The sequence below is a fragment of the Lycium barbarum genome, chromosome 3 (genome assembly GCF_019175385.1).
Source record: "Lycium barbarum isolate Lr01 chromosome 3, ASM1917538v2, whole genome shotgun sequence".
Classification (NCBI taxonomy): Eukaryota; Viridiplantae; Streptophyta; class Magnoliopsida; order Solanales; family Solanaceae; genus Lycium; species Lycium barbarum.
In genome coordinates this window covers 120,785,577-120,810,560 of record NC_083339.1, presented here as the reverse complement: position 1 = coordinate 120,810,560, position 24,984 = coordinate 120,785,577, and the positions used below count along the sequence as shown (strand labels likewise).

The window sequence follows — 24,984 nt, the reverse complement described above, 5'->3', positions numbered from 1 at the left end:
TTTCAAGATAGAAATAGTGTCTTATAAATTACTTGTACAAACTGATGAAGTAGTAGTATTAATTTTGTCATACACTTCCAACAACAAAAACTACACCTTACACTTATGCAGATTATATTTTACAATCATTGCAAATACTCAAAGTTCGCATTTAACCATTCAAAGTCAAAATAGGATACTGAAATAAAACCAACAAGCTGTTAGCACACAGCAACAGCATTATTGGGTACTTTATTTACCACAAAAAAAAAAAAAAAAAATCAACTAAAATTATATCTCCAGGCATGTACTCCTAATGGTGAAGCCCGATCATCGCCACTTGATTCTGGACTGTACGTTCCCATCCATTTATTAGCCTGTCCACTGCGATGATTCGCGGTAGTTTTTGGGCTTGGGCTTCTCGGAGCTTGATAGATTGCTGTTGTACTTGTCCCTGAACTTGATTCAATGCCCAAACCATAGTGTGGCCCCTTCCTGGTTGTTGCATTCCATTGGGCCGCTGGTGGGCTACGATGCTTAACAAGGCCTTGACTCCTCACCTTGGCTTTTGCAGACTTAGTTGGGGCCATGTAGCTTGGGACAGCATCAAGGTGTGTTTGACTCTGCTTCCGGGCCGAGTATGGGCTTGTTTCAGCTTGGTCGAAAGTGTGACGGGCCGAGTTGATGTTCTCCGAGTCCAATGGGCCGGTGACTAGATCCATTTCTACTGTCTTCTCGGACATGTCACTTGTTGTGGAAGGTGTCACATAGGAGCTGTCCCTTGGCACTACGTGTCTTGAGTATTGGTATGGTTGTGAAGCCATCCAACGCTCCAGCCAACTCCAACCCCATTGTGACTTTTCGCGCTCATATCCAAAAAAATCGGCGTCCTCACCATTTGGATCAATTTGCAATAGTTGTTGTTGCTTTTGCTGTCAGCACCAGTGATAATAATACGACAACATTAAAACTTATCAATGGAAAAACTTTTAATTCATTTAGACATTTAGTAAGTTAGGTAGATAATGATGTGTGTAATGAAGACAGTATTTAATGGGCAAGTTACTCATTTGGCCGGTTGGTAAAAAATAATTACGTTTGCTAGCCAAATATAGAAAAAATATATACTATTATGTATAAAATATGCATATTATATATTAATATACAAAACTATACATTTGTTGGCTAAAAGGAATAGCTAACCTGATAGGCAAAGGCATACGCAAGAGCTCTTTCCCTTTTCATTTCAGCATCAAATTTTCTCCTACTACTTTCTTGGATCTTGTCCATGCTTTGATTCCTGTTATCCCAACCTTCTGTCTCTACCTTATTGATGGGGCTAGTGTGTTTGTGTTGTCGTTCTTCATCAGCGTGCCTTCGTGCTTCTTCTAGCTTGCTCTCGAGCCTCTCCTGAACTAGTTGTAGTCTTCTTGCTCGTACTCTGGCCTGAACACGTACTAATGCTTGCATGCATCTCATGGTCATCTGTGCTTGTTTCCGCACATTATGCCCCCTCACTAGTGCTTGCAGCCTTACCAATCCTTTCAGAGCACGCAAAGCTCGTCTTGCCTACAAAATTATTAACACATAAGCCAATTAAACATTATCAAGATCTAATTGAATAACACTAGTAACAAATTAAGAAAAATATAACATGTTATTAGTGTCACATAATACGTTACCAGATATCCCCTGTAATATGATTGGATTAGTGTGGCAGCTCTTTCCTCTGTGGACTGGCGGCCATAGCCGCCAGCTAATCTGACAACTTTGGCAGCCGCTTGAGCGGCTGTAACAGCTGCCTCAGCGGCGGCAGCAGTAGCCACTGCAACAGCAATGGCATGGTTATGATCCTCAGCCACAGTAGACGATGAATCGACGTTGCTCCCTCCATTACTAATAAGATCCGGAGAACTCCCTGCTGGAAAGTGTTCGAGTGACACAACTTCTGGAGCTTCCGGTTGTTGCCATTTGCTGACTAATGTTTCCTTCTAAAAAAAACATAATAGAACAATTAAACCACCTCATAACACCATAAATTATCGCTTAATTAACATTAAAGACACGCGATGTGATTTTTTTGGTGAGATATTGTCATATAGAGTGGTGGTAGTGATTCATGATGGAGAACTAACGTAAACAGCACATGTTGTGATGAATATGGGTGGGAAAGAAATAGGTGGATTGAAAGCTAAAGGTCATGAACTCGTTTGGTTGGTGCTTTTTCCACAGGGTCATGTTGTAGGGGGGGACCAGTACTAGCCAAAATTGAGTAAATGACTATGTAGTTTACTTCTTGAAGAGAAAAAAGCCCATGAAGTGCAGCTTCTGATCTACGATAAGGGGTGGATTTTGTTAGAATGACAATAAATATGCTTCGGTTTCAAACAAATTAGGATCGGCTATATATATGATTTCTCACTGACCGTGTTAATCCATATAAATGGATGGATTTTGTCAGAACAATCATAACTATACGTCTATACCTCAATCCCAAGCAAATTAGAGTCGACTATATGAATTTTCACTAACCATATTTCTCGATATAAAAGGGTAGATTTTATCAGAGATCCCATAAAATGACGTACTCACAAAGTAAGAGAAAATAGTATTATAACTATGATATCGCTATCATTGGCCTTTGTCTTATTAGTATTAATGAGTACCAATTATGCCAAATTATCACATTAAGTATCCTATTTTAGGGAAATGAAGGGGAAAAGAGGAACAACAATTATCATATGGATCAACATATATAAGGCAAGAAAGCAAATATAATAGAGTAATGCTCATTAAGTAGCAAATCATTGGTAATTTAGATCATAATGTTGAAAATCAAGATGGGTCCCTGAAAGATTTATCTCTAAACATGCATTAACACTAAATAAAGAATAGGTTGCTCTAAAATATACTTGCAAAATATTAGTACTACTATATCAACTTTCTGATTATCTTTTTTCTCTGTTGACCTTGAAGATCATAAGATGTAAGAAAAACTACAGAAAGAGTGCACTAACCTTCTTTTCTGGTGAATCTTTGGGAGACTGTTTGAAAACTTTCTTCACTGATGAAAACCAACCACTTCCTTTCTTGCCCATATTCAGCCAAAGGAATTGACCTTTCTGCCAAAAAAAAAAAAAAACATACATTCAGCAGATCATAACCACTAAGACAACAACGACAAAAAAAAAAAAAACAGAACTCTCCCAAGTCAAATTTCAAGGTCATCCAACAAAACCTGGGGAGAGAATTAATCTACTGTTCTTGAATCATGATTTGTTTGCTCTTCATGTGCATAAGAAAACTGAAGAAGGAAGAAAGAAAAAACAGTGAAGGAGATAGAAAGGGAATATGGAGAAATAGTTTGGTAATAATAAAAGAGTAATAACTACAGACCCGATTATTTTGCCGTTAGTATTTATCATTCTCACGGGGTCAAGAGAGTACCTTTCCTAATGTTTAGTGCCTCTTTTATTTTATTTCTTTCATGACACTCTCCTCTTTTATTACTACACACTTCACATATCTACATACAGTTGGCCTCACTAAGTGGCCTTCTTAATTACACATATCTTTTACACTATTCTTGCCCCCCTTCATAGGTCTTTAGCCATTCCTTGTTTCGCCCTAAGAGCCCGTTTGGATTGGCTTATAAGTTGCTAAAAACATCTTATAAGTTGTTTTAAGCTTTTTTAAGTGTTTGGCTGACCAGCTTAAAGTCATTTTGTGCTTAAAATAAGCCTAAAAAAATAATTGGACCCATTTAACTTAACTTATCTAAAGCAGCTTATAAGCTGAAAACAGCTTATAAGCTGCTTTTTTTAAGCCCATCCAAACAGGCTCTAAATATACACTAGCACTCAATATTCACTTTAATCGTTTTTATTTTATTTTTTATAATAGTGGTTGGTATCTATTGGGTATCGATTACCTCCTTACTGATGAAGCCAAAATATTTGTTAAGAATATTCAAGATTTAATATATATCTAAAATATATTGTTTGACCTATATACGTAATACTATTATGTTTTATATAAAGTACAGTTTTTCGATGAAAGGTGTTTAACTAGCCACCTTTCAATCTATGTAGCTTTGCTACTACCTCCCACGAGCGGTCAGTTTAGGCACACTTCGACTATTCTATCGAGGACTTGTTATCTCTCGTACCGGATCTCGGTTACCTTCCACCAACTTAGGTAGACAATGAGAAAACACTCACTTAGTGTTTTTGTCTCCATTGGAGTATGAACCTTGATCTCCTATAATTTTTATCTCCTTCATCTACCAGTAGGACACACCAGCGCGAGCTACATTTTGAAATTGAAAAAGAAGATCTTTAATATCTCAATATACTGAATTATAAATATTGTTAAAATTGATCAAAGGAGTAAAGAGATAGAGATGAATATATGTAATAGATAAAAAGGTGTTACACCAAAAGATTGAGGCGGACCTTTTTTTTCTAGGGTACTTTACATACCAAAATGGGAGTCAGGTGAAGTGCCTGGAATAAGACAGCTCAATTATTTTATGGAAAACATACAAGTTGAGCGAGGAGTGCGATTGTCTAATTCGGACGTTCACGGGCGTCTGATAATGACACAAATGATGGACTTTGTTATTGTGTTCATTAGTACTCCTATTATTTGTTAATTGGGTCTAACCATAGATTTAGTATATGTAATGAAATAGAACAATATTATGCAATTTTGTAGTCTGACCAAGTTTTTGAGAAGCCAAATTAAAATGTTTATTTTAGAGAATTGAGGTGCTTGACCTAACTTTTAGCAACAAAATAAGTGTTTTTGAATAGTGGTAGAAGTTTATTTTTCAGAAGCTAAATAGGTAAATTTTCCTCCTAACCACTTTTGGAAACTTGACGACCATGCATGTTGGCAAAAGTGATTTTGAAATTGATTCGTCAAACACAGATTGATACTATATCTGAAAGTATTTTTCTAAAGCACACTTATGATTTAAAAAAAAAACACACTTTACAAAATAAGTAAATTTTAAAAGTTTGACCACACATATTATGAGAAAAAGTTGAAAAAAGGTTTCAACATGAGTGAGGTACACTTATATTTAGGGACCTTAATTAACATTGATTGAATTGCAGGGAACTATTGGAGCTGAAATGAACTAAAATAAAAGGTGTGGTTAATATAATTAATTAGGTAAGATGAGATGAGAGTTTTTTGCTTGCATTTAAAGTGACATGGAAGCAAGAGTGAGTTGGCTTGATAGTTGAATTAGGAGAGGAAGAGAGAAGCTTTTATGGTGCACCGTCCTTAATGATCGAATGATGGTTTGTTCAAATTATGCTTTGTGATAACCACCTCCCACCTTAATTATTCGTCTGTCTCTTAAATTCATTTATTAGGAAAAAGAAAGCCGCATTTATTTTTTTACTAAGAGACATCCGATAAGAATTAGTACGGTACAAAGAAAATTAATAACATAATCAAGGATGACACAAATTGAGACATCAAAATTTTATCGGATTTGAAAAAGGATTCTATCAGATGAGTCCAATCTGTCTTCATGCTATAGGGTTTTTAAGGCCACTCTACCCTAAATCCTAGATCATGCCTATATAAAGGGACACACCTAAGAAAGGCATCTCGAAAATCCCATAAATCTTTTGAATATTCACAAAGAGATCAAGGCATCAAATATTGACCTGCTGACGTTCTTGAAGATCAAATACATCACAAGAAGATCTTCATGTGTTCGAGAAATACGCTACTAATGGTCTTGGAATTACGGAGAAATATTAGGAGAGAAAAATGAACAGATTTGTACCGGCACTATTCATCAATAAAATATCTCTGTTTCAGCATATTTTGTTTGTGATTTTTAGTTATTTTTCACATATCAAAAATTTGTTGAAAACAATTTGGCACACCCAGTGGGACCAAATCTGTCCTTCATCTCTTCTCTCACAAATCGAATTTGAAAAATCTGGAATCGCGAAATCGAAGATGGAAACTCCATTTTTATGGGTAATTCAAGTCTCGTCTTTGAGTTTCGACAAGTTTACACTCTGTCAAACCTCGAAGAAGGGGGCATTTGTAGACATTGAAATTTTATCGGATTTGAAATAGGATTCTACAAGATGAGTCCAATCTGTTTTCAAACTCTAGGATTTCTTGGAGGTTACTCTATCCTAAACCCTAACTCACGCCTATATAAAGGGACTCATATTCTCTTGAAAAGGCATGCATCTCGAAAATCCCATATATCCCTAGGATATTCACAAAGAGATCAAGGCATCAAACACTACCTTTATCAAACTGATCGATACTCATGGAGATCAAATACATCCCAAGGAGGTCATCCTACATTCGAGAAAATATGCTACTAACGACCCTCGAATTACGGAGAAAATCTAGGAGAAAAAGAATCAAGGGAATAAAAGATTTGTACCCGCAATGTTCATGAATAAAATATCTGTTTCTTCATATTTTATTTGTGGTTGCAATTTATTTTCCGCATATCATAATTTGTTGCAAACAAATTGGTACGCCCAGTGGGACTAAATCTGCCCTTCATCCCTTTTCTCACAAATCATATCTGCAAAATCTGGAATAGCAAAATCGAAGATGGAAGCTCCATTGTTATGGGTACCTCAAGTCTTATCTTTGAGTTTCGACAAGTCTACACTCCGACAAACCTCGAAGTAGGGTACTTGTAGACATCGAAATTTCTCCGGATTTGAAATAGGATTCTACAAGATGAGTTCAATCCTTCTTCAAACTCTAGAGTTTCTTAGAGGTTACTCTACCCTAAACCCTAGCTCACGCCTATATAAAGGAACACGTATCCTCTAAGAAAGGCATCTCGAAAAATAATTCCATAAATCCCTTGGATAGTCACAAAGAGATCAAGGCATCAAATATTATCTTAATCAAACCGTCGACAGTCTTGGAGATCAAATACATCACAAGGATATTTTCCTACATTCGAGAAATACACTGCTAACGGCCCTTGAATTACGTAAAAATATTAGGAGAGAATCAAGGGAATAAACAGATTTGTACCCGCGCTATTCATCAATATAATATCTATGTTTCAACATATTTGTTTGTGATTTGCAGTTATTTTCCACATATCAAGAATTTGTTGCAAACACACAAATCGAGAAATGGTCCAGACATTTTTTTTTCTCTCAACTCCGATATTCATGCAAACCCTAGATCTGTCGTAGCATTACAATATGGCAGTCAACACCGCCAGCCATCCCTCCATGGCGGCTGTATCGGCAGGATTTCAACTCTTAAATAAGCAATTCCCATGTTTACCATCCCATGCAACAGTTACACAGAACAATCCCTATAATAACCATACTGTTGACACCCAATTTCGTCCCTCCATTATTCCAATTTATTTCCTTGGGCTTCTAAATTTATTGACGAGCTAAACACTTTATTTTCACTATTATTTTTTACTGCTACTACTATTAATATCATTACTTTCATTTTCGCTATTCTACTATCAACATTACTAGTATTACTTTATCACAAATTTTAAATGGTTCGTCATCCTTTCATTTTAGGATTTGTACTCATTAAATTAATTTTACTTTATACATACTAATTACTATTTGTCTTATCATAGTATATATTTTACTAGTTATTGAATTAGAAGCCCAAAAAATAATTAAATAGAGGAGGAAAGATCAACAATTTCAGCCAAATAAATGGCCCAAATAACCAGCCCACATATTAAATTCAACATCCCAAACGGAACAGTCTATACCCTTTAACAATTCACCAGATCAGCCCATATCCTAACTGATCAGCCCACACTTGCCTTCTACCCGACCTGGCCCAATTCGTTTAAAACCTATTTAACAAAAGAACAGAGCCGCAACACCTCGTTTCTTTTTCCCTTCTCTCTCCCTCACCATTTGTAGTTAAACCCTAGTTTCCTTTCGACCATGGCAGAAATTGCCCCTCCATTTTCATGCCATGGGTTTGTCACCTACCTTGCTGTGCATATCTCCTTCACGTGAAGCTGAAAAAGGAGCTTTCCCCTTTCTACCATTTCCTTTCGATCTTTCTACTACAACAGATTGGTTGCACCATTCGGGTGAAACAAACGTCCACCCACAAAGCTGCTCCTTTGCTCCAACCCGTTACTCTTCTTTTCTACGAATTTTGAATTCAAAATTCTGAAAAACCCTAGCCTTTATCTCCTATAAATACTATCCTATGTCCTCAGCCGAAGGGGAGATTTTTTTTTGGGTCTGTAGCTTACTCCTAAATTTCATACTACTTGATAAGTTATTTTTATCGGCTCTTGAACACTTCTGAGAGAGAAGAATTTCTGGGTTGTTTCCAATCCGAGTTTCGAGATCGTTCGTGAGTCAAGGGAGTAGATTCGACGCCATCGACGCCCCGTTCACTGCACCACGAACAGGTAAAATCCGATTCTATTACGACCTGTTCTTCTCTAGTTTCAGATTCTATGTTCGCGTAAAAAGAAATCATGTTTTGATGTCTCGTTGTTACCATTTTCACTTAAATCTGTGCTATCGGCTACTGTTTTCTTTTTAGGTCTCTCAAAGACTATTCTTTGACTAATATAGAAATCATGTTTTTTATTAAAGTGTGACTATCAATATTCGAACTAGAATTCATATATATAAGGTGATCTAGAAGTTTAGAATGAGAGTGAATATGTTTTGTTTGATGTTCGGTGATTCGGCATGATTTGTAGTTAGGTAGAAAAAGGAAGAAGAAAGATTAGAACTGTGCATTACGTTTACGCGGATATTAAGAAGCAGGCAAACAGAAGCAGCCGATTAAAACATAAATACGCACAAGTATGACAAAGGGAAAGTAAATTACTCTGTAGGACTGTCCAGATTCCCTTTTTGCAAATCATGAACCTGCTCCTTTATTTTGTGACTGATTTGAAGTTTTAGTTAAAAAATTAGGGATAGAGAAGACTGTTAATGTTCAGATATCCTTCATGATAAATCTTTAGTATAAAGGAGATTATTTGCTTATATGCATAAGGACTAATTCCATTCGAGTTAATATATTTCCCTTAGTTCATTGCACTCACAAAGGGTAATATCACTTCTTCTTCGTCTTCATTCTTCTCTCAGATTCACGGCTTAGTTTTAGGCAGTTTTAACTAGTTTCATCTCTGTTTGAATTCTTCATTGGTGTTCATGCTAATTTATGTGATCAGTGAGTCTCAGTACTTATTTGCTGGGCTGTTTGAATTAGAATAGGTTAGAGTATTGAAATTGCTTATCAGGAAAAAAAAATTGTTGTTTGTGCACTAATTCGACATAGCTGTTGGGGTAACATAGTTCCAGTTTTTGAGTAGCTTGTTAAATGACTGATAAGAATCTGATTTTGGAGTAAGTGCCATTATGTAGTCTCCAGTTGGTGGCTGCTCTATTCAGTCCGCTCTGATAATTAGTCGAATTTGTGGATTAGTGGTTACAATATTCTTAGTGTCGTCGTCTCAATCTCACACTGTTCTAACTAAAGATAACAGTTAAGTATGGACCTAGGGGGCTAATTAGTTACTTAAGTTTGGTTAGGATTCCCATTTAAAATACAACGGTTTAGATAGGATTGGTGTTTGGTTCTTTATCTTGTAATCGGTCCCAAAATGGTTTAAGGAAGAGTCAATCTTGAATTACAGATATATCTATGTTTTAACCTCAGGAATAGTTATTTGAACATGGCTTTAGCGGGTCTGCTGTTAAGAGTCGGTTCCTCTTCGTATATTGTTCGTATACAAGTATTTTCTCCTGTGTTATTAGGTGTTGCTTTAGGCTTCAAAGGTTAAAATGTTCTGTGAAGTGTATCTGGACATCTTGCCATCCTAATATGCATATGTGTGATTTTAAATTCACATAGTGAAATTCGGCTCTGCTGTTTTGAGAGGTGGTTATTCTGAAGAGATATATGTTGACTGTGTTTGACATGCTACTGTTGGATTGCTGGTTTCCAGCAATTAATTTTGGTTCTGTTTAATTAAAATTCTGCCTAAGCATTGTTATAAAGGATCTATGTGGGTTGTTTGAATATGAATTCTAATGTCTTTCATCTATTTGTTTGCCCATGTTTGGAGCTATGTCGCGATAGGAAGGAACTATATGATTGTAAACGAGAATTTAGTATAATATTTATGTGATCGTCTTGTTTATTTTTGTACATTATTAAGGATTATCTTACTTTTTTCTAATTCCTATTTCTCATTTCTTTTCTTTGTTTGCATGAACACCGGATCCGGAGAGTTTCATTTTGAGACTCACTGCCAACCCCACGAGATTAGAATCTATGGCATTTCCAGAAAAATCGTGTCTAGTTGTCGTTAGACAAAAAATTACAGTTGACTTCGTTTACTATTTATATCTGATATTTGTTTGTGGTTAAACATCTAATTGCTTATATGTGGGATTAATTTTTATCTTTTGGGGCAAAGTCTAGTCGTTACAAATGGAGTATTAGCCATTAACACAGTCAAATGACTTTCGGTAGTATAAGTTTGGGTTCTACTTGTTCCTAGATAAGAATCCTTATTGGTTTGGTATTTTAATTCATGGGTTGATGCTTTAATAATATAGATCACCTCAAGTCATTTCAGGTCCGGTTACTCAGGTTTTGTTTTAGAAGTTTCAATACTATTAACTTTCAGTTCACGTGTTATAGTACATTTTTGAGTCAAAACAATTTTCTTTTCAAATCTGCTTTTTATTTAGATATAGGTAGCGTCATCTTAATTCCTTCCAACTTAATATTTTCAATGAAGATTAAAGGTTATCATTAGTATAATTTACAAATGAGGGAATTGATTTTATAAGATGAACTTTATAAAAGGAATTGATACAAATGTTTTCTCTAAATTAATTTATCTAGTTCCCTCTTAACACCCGTACTTTAAACATGTTTACGCTCATGTTTTGCTAGCCTAATTTAAATAATTAAGTCCGGTCGGTTAACCATTGTTAATGGGTCTTAAAGGATGCTTAATACCTTCCCTTTAGACTAATTGAACCCTTACCTAGAATATTAAGTTTCGTAGACTTTAAACGGAGTTAACTTTAAAAATAACTTTAATGAACTTTAGGTGTCCTAATTCACCATAAATAATTAGGTGGCGACTCCTTAACTTTAATTAACCTCGGAATTACCGGGATGTTGTAAACTATTTTGACTTCGGTTAAAATAGGGTATAACACATACAAACCAAAACCAAAGCCATACTCCGAACCCTAATCCTGTGCTAAATGCAGTTACGTATGCATCCTTGTTACAAGTTGATGTTTTGAATGCAACCATGCAACAAAAACAAGTAGATCCAATCCCTAAAAAGAAGATTCAATATGTTCAAGGAGTTCCAGTGATAAAGTGGACAGAGGCAGAAGTGAAAAGAATGAATGAAATTGAGAATTTACAATATGCTGTGATTGGTAAGTTCTCATATGGTTGGCCAGAATTGGAGGAACTACCAACGATTATACCACTTCAATGTGGCATGAAAGGTAAATGTCAAGTTGGATTTTTTAGATCTCGTCATGTGTTGATTAGACTTAATCTTCTGGAGGATTTTATCAATATGACATCTAAAGGGCCATACTATATAAAATCTCGAGATGGTTTGTCATACCAAACGAGACCATTGATAAATGATTCGAAGTTTAAAGTTGAGGAAGAGACATCTATGGCAATGGCTTGGAATCGTTCCCAAATGTATTACCTACATACTTTGTGAAGGAATCTCTTTTTTCCTTGGCCTCAGCAGTAGGTAAACCTTTACATTTAGATTTGGCTAGGATTAATAAAAATCGACCAAGTTGTGCAAGGGTTAAAGTGTTAGTTGATTTATTAGCAAACAAGCCAAAATCAGTGGATATGGAGATAGAAGATGAAACTATTGGGGCAGTAAGGACTGTTCAGGTTAAGATTCCTCCAGATTTCTTGCCTAAATATTGTGTAGAATGTAAATTACAAGGTCATAATGTTGATGAATGTAGAACTTTGCATCCTGAGTTAATTCCTGTAAAGGAATCTGATATGGAAGTGAATAGTAATAAAGGAAGGTTAGAAAATAGAAATGTTGCTGATCTGAGGGTGGAAGGAAATGCTAGAATCCTTTCTAGTGGAAAATCCTAGTAATTGGAATGTAAAGAAAGGCAAAGGTACTGAAGGAAATATAGTCTCAGCAGGAGATCAATCCAATAATGGTGCAGAAGTTCAGGTGCATAACAAATTTGCTACTTTTTCAAAGAAAAATGAGAATCATGCAGATCAAGAGGAGGGGAAAGAAGATGATGATACAACAATGTAGATGGTACACACCAGTCACAAGAATGATATTACAAAGTAGAACCAAGAGAGTAATAACAAGTTATCAAAGAAAGGAAGAGAAATCCAAGAGATAAAGAAGGAATCATAGAGTGAAACTACAACTACAGATACTTTGATCAAGCAAAAGGATCAAATTAAGCAAGAGGAAACCAGGTTGGTGGACAAAGAAATAGGAAGAGAAAGTACAAAAGGTTGGGTGGATAATTCTTTTGGCAAAGTGATTCAATGTCAAGAGACAGGTGGTGTTACAAATGTGGTAACTAATGAGTACAAACAAATGTCATCTACAAAATGGGGTGATAGAGTGCAGGAAGTAGAAGTGGAGAGTGATTCTTGTTCCATTCAGGCTTTCAACATCTATCACAAATCACCAGATGATAGGAAATCTGTAATTGCAACATGATGTGCCGTGAATTTCGGCACATTTTATGCCTTTGTAACTAGAAGTGTTGCTTGTTTTTAAGTGTTTTTACATCGTTTCTTATGTTATTTTTGTGTTTTATAGGGTTGATCGAATAAGGATCGGAAATGATAAGAAACGCTGAAAAACGGACAACTTGGAGCAGAAGGACGGTCCGTAACTCATGTTACGGACTGTAACGTGATCCGTACCAGAGAGGATACGTGCCGCTATGAAGGACGGTCCGTAACGTATGTTACGGACCGTAACCCGCACCGTAACGTCTCTCAAATTTCTAGAAAGTTGCCAAGAGTGTCACAGGTTACGCCCCAGAAGGACGGTCCGTAACTCAGATTACGGGGCGCAACGTCATGGCGTAACGCATTGGCCACTGAAGATTGAGGCCATGATCCGCCGGGAGATACGGACCGTAACCTGTGTTACGGTCCGTCGCATGATGGCCGTGACAGCATGCTGACAAAGGGACAGAACGAAGGACGGACCGTAACACAGGTTACGGTCTGTAACGATGCCGCGTAAGGGTGTTTTTGTCCAGAAACTTGACCCGATTTTTGTCCCTATAAATACTTAAAGTAGGGTTTTAATTTCATTATTCAGATTTCTCTTAGGAGCATTAACTTTAGGTCTTTAATATTAGAAGTGGTTGGAGCATTTAAAGCAACAACTTCACTTTCATTCCATCTTGTATTCGCATCGTAAGTATATTATGTTAACTTTCAAGCTTTCTTTGTTAGCAAAAAGTATGAGTAGCTAATTTTAACGCTAAGGTTGTGGGTCCCATGATGGATATTATGTGAATGGGTTTCTACTATTGATATATGCATAATGGTTGTTATTATTTATTCTATCTTTGTGCGTTAGCATTGGGTAATGATTGCAAGCATTAGCCTAAGCCATTATATTAACTTTTCTTGGGAAAGAGAGTCAATATTGGTAAGATTGAATAACAATTACTCGAGGCGTTAACCCTCGTTTAATAGACTAACTTAGGAATAAGAACAAGTCTAAATTGGCATTTTTGGTCGCTCTTCGATTGCAACTCTTTTATATTCGGAAGAATCATAAAGAGGAAATACGACTTAACTGTTGGGAAACATTAGAAAGTCCTTAAGAGATCAAGTGCATATTCATAGAACAACCATTAGAAATATATCACATTGAAACCTGAAGCATAATATCTAATCAAGTTGGGGAACACAACCTTAGTCTTTATCTCGCATTAAATACAATTCCAGTCAAAATATTCAATTACATTATTCAACAAATATTTCAAACTATCAGGAATAGGATTAAAGCCTTTAAAGATTAGTATCGCATACGATTAGTATCCTTTTCTCTCCATATTCCCTGTGGGATTCGACCCCAACCTTGTTTGGGTTACTATATTTGAAAACGTCCGCTTTACGCCATTAATAGGTGTAATTTGAGCGTATCACAACAGTAGAGCAGAAAGAAGAGAACAAAACACAAAGACAGGATGGAAAGAGTGTAGTTCAAAATGGAAATAAAGATGCTGAACCTCCAGATATTCAGTCTACAGAGATGGAAAATTTTTCAAACTCTTGCAAGGAGAAAGAAGTGGATGTTCATACAGAGAAGGGTGAAGGGAAAATATCACCTTTGAAAGAAGTTACAAATTCTCCTGATAAGGCTCTACTTGATATAGTTGCTCACAAAGTGACTTTATCAGAACTGCAATAAGCTTTAGAAGAGAATAAGAGTATGGAAGATGAAGGAGAAACTAGAGAAAGTAACATGAAACAAATGATCAGAGAGGCAGATATTTCTCTAAAAGCTGTAGTCAAAGGAGGAAAGAAGGACAAAGTTGCAGAACCGGTTCAAGTTAAGAGGACAATTCCAAAGAGAACAACAAACAAATCTAAATGATGATTACAACATTGATGTGGAATATAAGGTCTGTTAATACACAACAGGCCTTTGAGAGACTGATACTTTTAAAGTGGCAGTATAAATGTTTCATAGTTGCACTTATGGAACCTTTTCAAAACTGTAGACCCTTACAAAGGTACAAAAGGAGATTGTGTGTGGAAATTGCATTGGCAAATGTGAATGGAATGATTTAGATATTCTTAGAGGCAGCAGTACAATGGGAAGTATTCATGGATACAAGTCAGCAAATCACTCTTAAACTGAATTATATGGTAAAGGAGATGCTTATGACTTTTGTGTATGCAAAGTGTGATGTCTTGGAAAGATTAGAACTTTGGGATGATATTTATTTCTTGCTAGTGATATGAATTTATCTTGGGTTGTTGGGGGTGATTTCGATGTAATTATGAGTGAAGAAGAAAAATTAGGAGGACTTCCAGTTTTACTTGAGTAGTATGAAGACTTTTCTTTTTGTCTTAACCCTTGTGAATTGTTTGATCTAGGGTTTAATGGCAGTCCTTATACATGGTGGAATGGGAGAGTTGGAGAAGACTGCATTTTTAATAGATTAGATAGAGTAGTTGTGAATATGCCTTTTCAGACATGCTTTCCACAAATAGAGGTGGACCATCTTACCAAAACTGGATCTTATCATGTCCTATTGTGAGGAAGCTATTACTTGTATCAAATCTTTTAAGTTTCTTAATTTTTGGGTGCATCATAAAAGTTTCCAGGATGTGATGAGACAACATTGGAAAGCTGATTTTTCTAGTAATCCATTCTTAATGTTTAAGCAGAAAATGAAAAATATTAAGATGACTTTATCAAAGTGGAGTAAGGAAACTTATGGGGATATTTTCAAACAACTGGCTATTAGAGATGAAGTGGTGAAGATCAAAGAAGCATTATTTGAAGAAGAGCCCACTATTGTCAATAGAATAGTGCTTCAAAAGCACAGGCTGAACTTAAGAAGTATTTGCACTTAGAAGAGCAGTATTGGAGGCAAAAAGCAAGTATTTCTTGGTATTCTAAAGGACATAATAATACAGGTTTCTTTCATAACTATGTCAATGGGAAAAGACAGAAATTATTTCTCAAAAGAATTCAAGATGGAGAAGGAAATTGGTTGGAAACTAGGCAACAACTGCAGGATGAAGCTGTGAACTTCTTCCACAAGTAGTTCACAAAATATGGTGATTCTAACAACTTTGAGTTTCTTAAACATATACCTTTTATGGTGGATACACAGCAGAATAGAGATCTTTGCAAGTATCCTACAAAAGAGGAAGTTCAGGAGGCTGTTGTTCCATTGAATAAAGATAGTTCTGGAGGTCCAGATGGTTTTACAGGTGTTTTTTATCAGAAATGTTAGGGAACATCATGAGATGATGTGTATGCATTAGTCCTGGCCTTTTTTTGATGGTGCGTTCTTACCTAAGCAAGTTACTCAAACTAACTTAGTATTGTTACCAAAGAAGTCAGACATCAGAACTTTTTCTGACATGAGGCCAATAAACTTATCTAATTTCATCAATAAAGTGATATCAAAGGTGATACATGGTAGAATTGAAGGGTTGTTGCCTTCACTGATATCTTCCAATCAGTCTGGATTTGTGAAAAAGAGAAGTATTTTTTAGAACATTTTTCTAACTCAATAAATAGTAAGGGATATTAGACTCAGAGGAAAGCCAGCAAATGTGATCTTAAAGCTAGATATGGCAAAGGCATATAATAAGACAGATTGGAAATTCCTCATGCATGTACTTAGAGCAATGGGATTTGCTGAACATTTTATTGGATTGATATGGAGGTTGATTTCAAATAACTGGTACTCGATTTTTGTTAATGGTCAGGCTGCTGGATTTTTTAAATCTAGTAGAGGTGTGAAACAAGGGGATCCCTTGTCCCCAACTTTGTTTATTTTGTCTGCAGAAGTGCTGTCAAGAGAATTAAATGCATTATGGGATGATAGACAGTTTATTGGCTATGGCATGCCTAAATGGTCTGCTAATTTGAATCATCTTGCATATGCAGATGATACAATCATATTTGCTTCTGCAGAAAATAACTTTTTGAAGATGATTATGAGAGTACTAAAAAGTTATGAAGCAGCATCAGGTCAATTGATTAATACATAAAAGAGTTGTTTCTCTATGTACAATAAGGTGTCCAACAACTTGATGCAAGCAGTAAGTGATATTACAGGTTTTCAAAAGGGACAATTTTCTTTTATTTACTTGGGGTGTCCAGTGTTTCATGCAAGGCAGAATAAGTTGTTATATGCTGAGATGATCAAAAAAGTTAAGGCTAAACTGCATTCTTGGAAAGGAAAGCTATTGTCTTTTAGAGGAAAAGCAACACTAATCAAGAGTGTTCTTCAAAGTTTACCAGTTTATTTGTTATCAGTCATATCCCCTCCAAAGTATATTCTGGCAGAATTAAATAGAATTTTTGCAAGATTTTTTTGGAGTAACTAGGAAGAAGGTAGGAGTAGACACTGGGCTTCTTGGCAAGACTATTGTTTGCCTATTCAGGAGGGAGGATGGATTTACATCCCTATTTGATGTTTCTACTACCCTGCATGCTAAGCTACGATGAAAATCTAGAACATCAAATTCATTATGGTCAAACTACATGTGGAATAAGTATTGTAAGAAAGAGATTCCAAGTTTGGTTCAATGGAAAGCTGGTTCACAAGTTTGGAAAAGAATGCTTGAAACAAGGGAAGTGGTGAACAAGAAACCTGATAGGAGATTAAAGCTAGTTCAGTTAATGTATGGCATGAAAACTGGACTAAGCGGGGATGCTTATATCATATTGTGCCAGAGAAATTTTACATTAATGAGAAACTTCAAGAAGTGTCACAACTTGTACAAGATGGATAGTGGAATTCTCAGTTGCTGCATCAGAATTTTCCTGCAGATATTGTGGATCATATTGAAACTAATATTCATGTAGAGAAGCTTGAGGGGTATTGGGACAGGCCATGGTGGATGGCTACTAAATCAGGTGATTTTTCAGTAAGCAGTGCATGGAACATTGTTAGGAACAAAGATCATCAACAGCCTGCATACTTACATATTTGGAATAAAGGGTTTCCATTCAAGATTTCATTCTTCCTATGGAGATTATGGAAGCTTAAAGTACCAATAGATGATCGTAGAGGATAGGAATTTCTATGGTATCAAGATGTTGGTGTTGCACTATACCTCAACAAGAGACAATCCAGCATTTGTTTCTTACAAGTAATTTTGCCACAACAGTTTAGAGAACATTCATGGCTGCATTGAGAGTCAATGCTCCTATGGTATAGGTTCATCAGGTGGTGACAGCATGGTGGGAAGCAAAAGTGTGCACCAAACTGAAGCCAATATGGACAGCGGTGCCAGCATTCATCATCTAGGAATTATGGAAGAGCAGAAATAATCAAAAGTATGGTAAGAAAATATCTTTCAATAAGGTGATACATGAAGTTAATAATAATATATTTTATCTCGCAAGAGTGACATACCCTTGGATGAAAGATATACCATACATATGACCTGATATGATTCAGTTAATGGAAAGATACAGAACAAGGATGGTGACAAAGGTTGTATCTTGGCACTGTGCTTTTGCAGGGTGGTACAAATATAAGAGTTCGGAACCATAATACCCCTAGAAATGACATTTTGAACCAAAATACTCCAACAAAAAAAAAAGTTACAGAAGTACCTATAGCGCAGTAATTTACTGCGCTATAGCACTAACGGAGACGGAGCCGTTAACTACTATAGCGCAGTAAATTACTGCGCTATAGTGTCCACAGGGACGTGATATAGCGCAGTAAATTGATGCGCTATAGGGCTTTTTTTTTCCCCACCCCTTTTAGTTAACCCTTCTTCCATTACACTTTTTAACGTATTTTGACCATAGATTAATCATGCTTCGCGACCCCGAAACATCAATATTTTATATAGAACCCTACTTATTTTTGTGCGATTAATAAGGTAGGATCAATACATCAAGGATACGCAGAAGTTCGTATGGCCGTTTTAGTGGCTGAAAAGTGCTCGAACGCCATTTTCGTTTGAAGGTTCGGCGACATTATCTTGAAGTTCTTTGCGAATACTTAAACTTGTTCATCAATAATTAATCAAAAGTTTCTCAAAATGACAGCATTCATACAAAAAAAAATAAACTTAATTAAATTGCACCATTCATTCATAACCTTGAGTAGATGAAAATACTTAACATACTAATATTCTTCAAAATAACAGCATAAAATACAATTAAACTTAAAACTAAAATCACAACATTCTTAATCGTCATCAGAGTACAAGTCCTCAATATCGTCCTCAGAAAAATATTGACGGTTTCTTAAGACACATCTTTTTTCAGTAGCAGTTAGTTCTCTACCAGTTGATGATGCTTGTTCTTCGGCCAACTTTAGCATGTAAAATCTACAACGTCTTGCCAGCATTCTGTTGTTTTCCTTTCTAATCCTTTGCACGGCAATCTCGCAACTTTCTGGACCTACTTGAGGCATGGTTAAGGAGTACCTTGTTGGGATTGGAGCGTTGAGATTTTCCAAGTCAAGAACAAGACGTTCTGATTCGGCAAGCCGATGTTACCATTCTCGACGTAAACCGCAATAATATTCCCGCGGATCTGAATATTTCACACTACAGAAACCATCATTACGCTCTATAAGAAGGTGGGTATTTAGCTCATCTAGCTTGAAATCACTGGTATCGCTCGAAAAACTGCTATGATTTGAACTTTCATCATCACTGCTATTTGGTTCTTTTGGAAGGAGTAAAGACCAAGGTGAGTTTCTAATGCTTGACATTGAATAATATGGTGTAGCCTATTAACAAAAGAAAGGGCTATTTATATAGTTGCAAACCCCCAAGAACCCTCCGGGGGGGGGGGGGGGAGGGTCTTAATGACCCTACCTACTTACCTTGTTGTAAGAAACATACTAATCTTCATCGGACATTTCACAGTCCGAATCCTACTTGGATCTAAATCTTGTGCTACCATGTATACCATATTGTACCCTATGGTAACGTATTTGCATCTGATTGTTCTCTTCGCGAAAACGATTAAGATCCAAATTAAACTCTTTTGGAGTTTCGCGAGGCATTGACATAACACGTTTTTTTGGGCGTTTAAGCCCTACTGACGCTAACTTGTGCTCCAGTGCTTCATCTTCCCTAACACGCCAATCCCACTCCTCTCTCATTTTATTATTGTATTCTCGATTGAATCTGTCGTTAGGGTTATTTGAGTAATGAAAATCATCATCACCTAGTTCCCAGGTCCTACCCATTGCTTCAAAGATGTTTGCTGGAGTGAACGATATAACACGATTAATATCTCTAAATTGGTCAAAAAAAAGACATCTTAACTTAATTTTGTGTGGAATGTTGTGTTTCTAACAGTTATTTGTCAAATTACTTTATATAAAGTCTAATTCGAATTATTTTGGCAGGTGAGGTGATGTTGGAGCAGTCGTATAGCGCAGTAAAATCATGCGTTAAGTAGTATAACACATGATTTTACTGCGTTATTCTGACTCAATGCCTCAATAACGCATTAATTTAGTGCGTTATACTAGTATAACAGACTAAATTAATGCGTTATGCAGTACTCCTCCTATAATTTGATTTGACATAACACTGCAAAACACTGTAATTGCATGCATGCGTTAGTCCTATTAATACCGAGTTCGTATAAGGCAAAAAAAAAGCATAAAATTCTAAGTTTCAACTAGTTTTATCATTCTTTATTCCTCCTCAGTTATTCAAAATATGACAGATGTTCCAAGAATTAAAGTTTCTTTATTCTGGGACGGACAAATTATATTCGAGGAAAATAATTTGCGCTACGATTCTCCCCCAAAATACCATGTTAAGTTTCCACTTGACTTAAAATTCTCAAAACTACTCCAAGCCTTGTATAATAGACTACAAGTTAGTAGAAGTGATTTTGATCTAAGTATAATTGGAAAATATGTAGTGTCATTTACGCCGCAAGGTGTAACTAGTTATGGACAGTGGTACATTCAAGACGATGATTCTTTAACTGATTATTTGAAGGCGTCGTATGATTATAGGCGATGCATAACTTTAAACGTCCTTGAAATGTATATAGAAAAGGTGCCCATTAATCGACTTGAATTCATGGCTGGGCTCCTCAGGAAGCCCGAAATAGACCTCGTCGGGAAGCCCCGTCTATAATTCAGGCCGAAGTCACTCAAGCGGAACCTACTTATCAACACAATTACCCTGACATGAGTACCTATGAAAGCATCTTGACTAGCCAAATGCCTCTGGATAGATTAAGTCAGCAATTTGACTAGCAGTGGTAAATATTCATTTTTTACAATATTATTATTATTATTATTATTATTATTATTATTATTATTATTATTATTATTATTATTATTATGTGTAGTGGCACTTGAATGATGCTAATGATGTCGATTATATTATTTAAGGGTTATATACCTGATATGGATCATATCGGACGGTCTCCTCAATCGGGATGGAGGAATCAGGTTGGAACATCCTCAGCCTATCTAACAACTCAAAGCGATGGACCTTCCTCAAGTTTCGGTGCAGTTGATTACTATCGGTACGTCTATTTTTTTAACATCAATAGTGTTATTTCATGTGTAGTAGTTAAAACATCCTAATTTCTAATGTAGGGAGAATGTGGTGGTTGCACCAAATTATAGGCAAAGGCCTGCTATGGATGGTCCGGATTATCCGAATTATATAGTGACATCACCCAGCGATAGTGAGGAAATACCTAATGCGGAGGAAAGTGACGATGAGCAAAGTGACGATGAGATTGAGGTTGGAATTAATTCTCAACATAAATTAGAACTGTTGTAAGACATAATGGACAGTCCGGCACACGAGGAGGAACTGAATTCACAGCAACCATTTGAACAACAAGAGTCGACTCCGGTTCAGCCGCAAAGCTATTTCAAGAGCAAGAGTCGACGCCGATTCAGTGGCATTCCGATGAGATCCCCTATCTTGATCATCTTCAAGATCGCCCAGATGCCTTTGTCTTTACTAGGGATGATGATCGTATTTGGCGAAGTTTGTGGAAAGAGCCAGTGGATCTTTTAAAACATAAGGTTCATATTGAAAAGGGGATGATTTTCAGCTAAAAAAAATCATTCCAAAGGGCTGTTAAGATTTATCGCATCCAGGGGATGAGGGAGTTTAAAGTTGACGATTCCACACGAAAAGTTTGGAGATTGGTCTGTAAGCGAAAATATCAAGGCTGCGAATGGATGCTTCGTGGTAAGGAAACTGCTGAAAAGATGTGGACTGTTTCAAAGTTCTACACAAAGCACACTTGTGATATGGGTGACCTCTCAGATGATCATTGCAATCTAGATACTAATTTGATTGCGCGTGTATTAGTTGCCGACATTGGAAAAAACCCAAGGTATCCCCTTCGCCTAAGTTTATTTTATTTTTGGTGTTAATATAATGTTCGTCGTTGTTATATGCTGATATTTTAACTTTTTCAGGTTCCCTATTAAAGATTGTATTACAGCCGTCATGAAAGTATATAGCAAAACTATTACTAGGAGGAAGGCGTCTCTTGGGCGTAGGTGTGCACATGAGATAGTCTACGGCAATTGGGAGGGCTCTTTCAAGAAGTTGTCGAGATACATGGCGGCTCTACAACATTTCAATCATGGTACTGTTGTTGAATGGAAGCTCAAATCGAAACCTGGTGTGCCCGGTAATATTTTTTATTTTGTGTTTTGGGCATTCAAACCATGCATTGATGGTTTTGCTCATTGTCGGCCTGTAATATCAATAGATGGAACCCATGTGTATGGGAAGTATGACATAAAGCTGCTAATAGCAGTTGGAATGGATACAAATGGAGCTATATTCCCTCTAGCTTTTGCAATTGCAGCTAATGAGAGTATTAGTACGTGGGGTATGTTTTTGGACTACTTAAGGCAACACGTTATTAAGGATCGCATGGGAATCTGTGTGATATCAGACAGAAATGCTGGCATATTGCACAATATGTTCAATTTGCAGGGGTGGCAGCCACCCTTTGCCTACCATCGTTATTGTTTAAGGCATTTGAAGGCAAACTTCCAAAAGGCATATCGAACTCCAGCACTTTGCAATTGGATGTGGGCGGCTGCAACAGAGAATCAGGAGAAAAAGTTTAACCTGCAGATGGACATTATTAGGCGGGCGAATGAGGAAGCCTTCCACTGGTTGAATGCAATTGATAAAGACAAATGGACATTACACCAGGATGAAGGTAGGCGATGGGGTATGCTGACAACAAATAGCTCTGAATCATTCAATGGTTTGTTAAAATCTGCACGCGGACTACCTGTCACCGCAATGGTGAGAATAACATTTAAGCAGGTTGTGGAGCGGTTCGTCACTAGATCAAAAGAGGCCAAAGCATATGCAACAGAAGGTTTACGATGGTTGCCAAAACCGTCAAAACTGTTCGAGCACCACAAATATAAGGCTCAGAAACATGACCGGATGGAGTACAACCCTGCAAAGCGCATATTTGAACTCACAACAAGTGTACACCAAGGTAAAGGAGGTAACGTCCACACAATTTGTGAGATTCCAAGAACATGCACATGCGGCAAGTGGCAATCATATCACATGCCATGTTCTCATGCCTTCAAGTGTTTCATCACAATGGGAAAGAACGCCTCCTCGTACATGGCTGAGGAATATACAGTTGAAAATTATGCAAGAACGTATGCTGGAAGGTTCTACTCACTTGGCAGTGACAGTTATTGGCCACCGGATCCATTTTCAATGGTTGCAAATAAAGCATTTATCCGTAAATTCAGAAAGAGTGCATACTCGCGTATTCATAATGAAATGGATGTTCCACCGGGGAGATACACTCGAAAATGCTCATTTTGCAATTATGTTGGTCATGATAAGCGCAAGTGTCCCTTACGACATGGTGGTCAAACTACATCTCGCGGTGGAAGTACCTCTCGTGGTGGAGGAAACTTTCGTGGTGGAAGTACCTCTAGGGGTGGTGGCACGTCTAGCGGTGGTGGGGGAAGATTAACTCAAGGGCAATAATTGATGAATATTTTTTAAGATTTTTTCTTACTTTGATGATTGTATTTTATGCTGTTATTTTGAAGAATATTAGTATGTTAAGTATTTTCATCTACTCAAGGTTATGAATGAATGGTGCAATTTAATTAAGTTTATTTTTTTTGTATGAATGCTGTCATTTTGAGAAACTTTTGATTAATTATTGATGAACAAGTTTAAGTATTCGCAAAGAACTTCAAGATAATGTCGCCGAACCTTCAAACGAAAATGGCATTCGAGCACTTTTCAGCCACTAAAACGGTCATCCGAACTTCTGCGTATCCTTGATGTATTGATCCTACCTTATTAATCGCACAAAAATAAGTAGGGTTCTATATAAAATATTGATGTTTCGGGGTCGCGAAACATGATTAATCTATGGTCAAAATACGTTAAAAAGTGTAATGGAAAAAGGGTTAACTAAAAGGGCTGAAAAAAAAGCCCTATAGCGCATCAATTTACTGCGCTATATCACGACACTATAGCGCAGTAATTTATTGCGCTATAGTAGTTAACGGCTCCGTCTCCGTTAGTGCTATAGCGCAGTAAATTACTGCACTATAGGTACTTCTGTAACTTTTTTTTTTGTTGGAGTATTTTGGTTCAAAATGTTTTTTCTAGGGTTATTATTGTTCCGGACCCCAAATATAACACTGATAGTGCTTCAAAAGGAAATTCAGGACCAAGTTCTATAGGTTTTTGTGTAAGAGATGATGGTGGAAATTTAGTGTATGCTAAAGCAAAGAAATTGGAGGAATCTACTAATGTGGTTGCTGAGATCAAAGCAATATTAGAAGGCTTAGCCTACTGTGTGGAAAAGGAACTTCAACCTCTTAATTGGAAACTGACTCATGACTCATTGCTATTGAGGAAGGTGTTAGAAGGGATTTGGAAACCACCTTGGGTTATTGTGGGAGAAGTGGATATGATCAAGAGGATGATGGACAGTTTCAATGTTATGGTGCAGCACATATAGAGAGAAGGAAACACAATGGTAGATTATTTAACTAACATAGCTTTTGATTTTGCAGGTGAAATTGAGTTCAATCATTTTTCAGAACTACCAAATGCTGGAAGAAGGATTATCAACATGGCTAAGTCTCATATTCCCAACCTTAGAATTAGAGCTATGTAGAAAAGAGGAGCCAATGGATAAAAGATAATGCAGACAAAGGAAGAGATGTACTCTGTGTGTTCATGCTAAACCTGCTATTGTATGATTTTTAATGGGTG

At 36.6% G+C, this 24,984-nt stretch overlaps 1 protein-coding gene across 3 annotated transcripts; it reads right to left on the bottom strand.

Moving 5' to 3' along the window:
* LOC132632092 (protein IQ-DOMAIN 21) lies at window positions 1-3,497 on the bottom strand. Of its 3 annotated transcripts, none has more exons than XM_060347908.1 (6): window positions 3,376-3,497; window positions 3,218-3,283; window positions 2,997-3,101; window positions 1,662-1,970; window positions 1,183-1,548; window positions 1-911 (listed from the first exon to the last, which is right to left on the bottom strand). In XM_060347908.1, the coding sequence occupies exons 3-6, from the start codon at window positions 3,075-3,077 to the stop codon at window positions 261-263; spliced, it is 1,407 nt and encodes a 468-aa protein (XP_060203891.1). In that variant the 5' UTR covers window positions 3,078-3,101; window positions 3,218-3,283; window positions 3,376-3,497; the 3' UTR covers window positions 1-260. The 3 variants fall into 3 exon arrangements, with proteins under 3 accessions (XP_060203891.1, XP_060203892.1, XP_060203893.1); XM_060347909.1 differs by having other exon boundaries at window positions 3,427-3,445; XM_060347910.1 differs by lacking the exon at window positions 3,218-3,283 and having other exon boundaries at window positions 3,376-3,397.
* Window positions 3,498-24,984: the final 21,487 nt, after the last annotated feature.

Excerpts from the sequence above, each read along its gene's own strand:
- LOC132632092 (XM_060347908.1), bottom strand. The coding sequence starts at position 3,077 with ATGGGCAAGAAAGGAAGTGGTTGGTTTTCATCAGTGAAGAAAGTTTTC. Across the intron at positions 1,971-2,996 it reads AAGATTCACCAGAAAAGAAG|AAGGAAACATTAGTCAGCAA; the intron begins GTTAGTGCACTC and ends TGTTTTTTTTAG. Across the intron at positions 1,549-1,661 it reads CATATTACAGGGGATATCTG|GCAAGACGAGCTTTGCGTGC; the intron begins GTAACGTATTAT and ends ATAATTTTGTAG.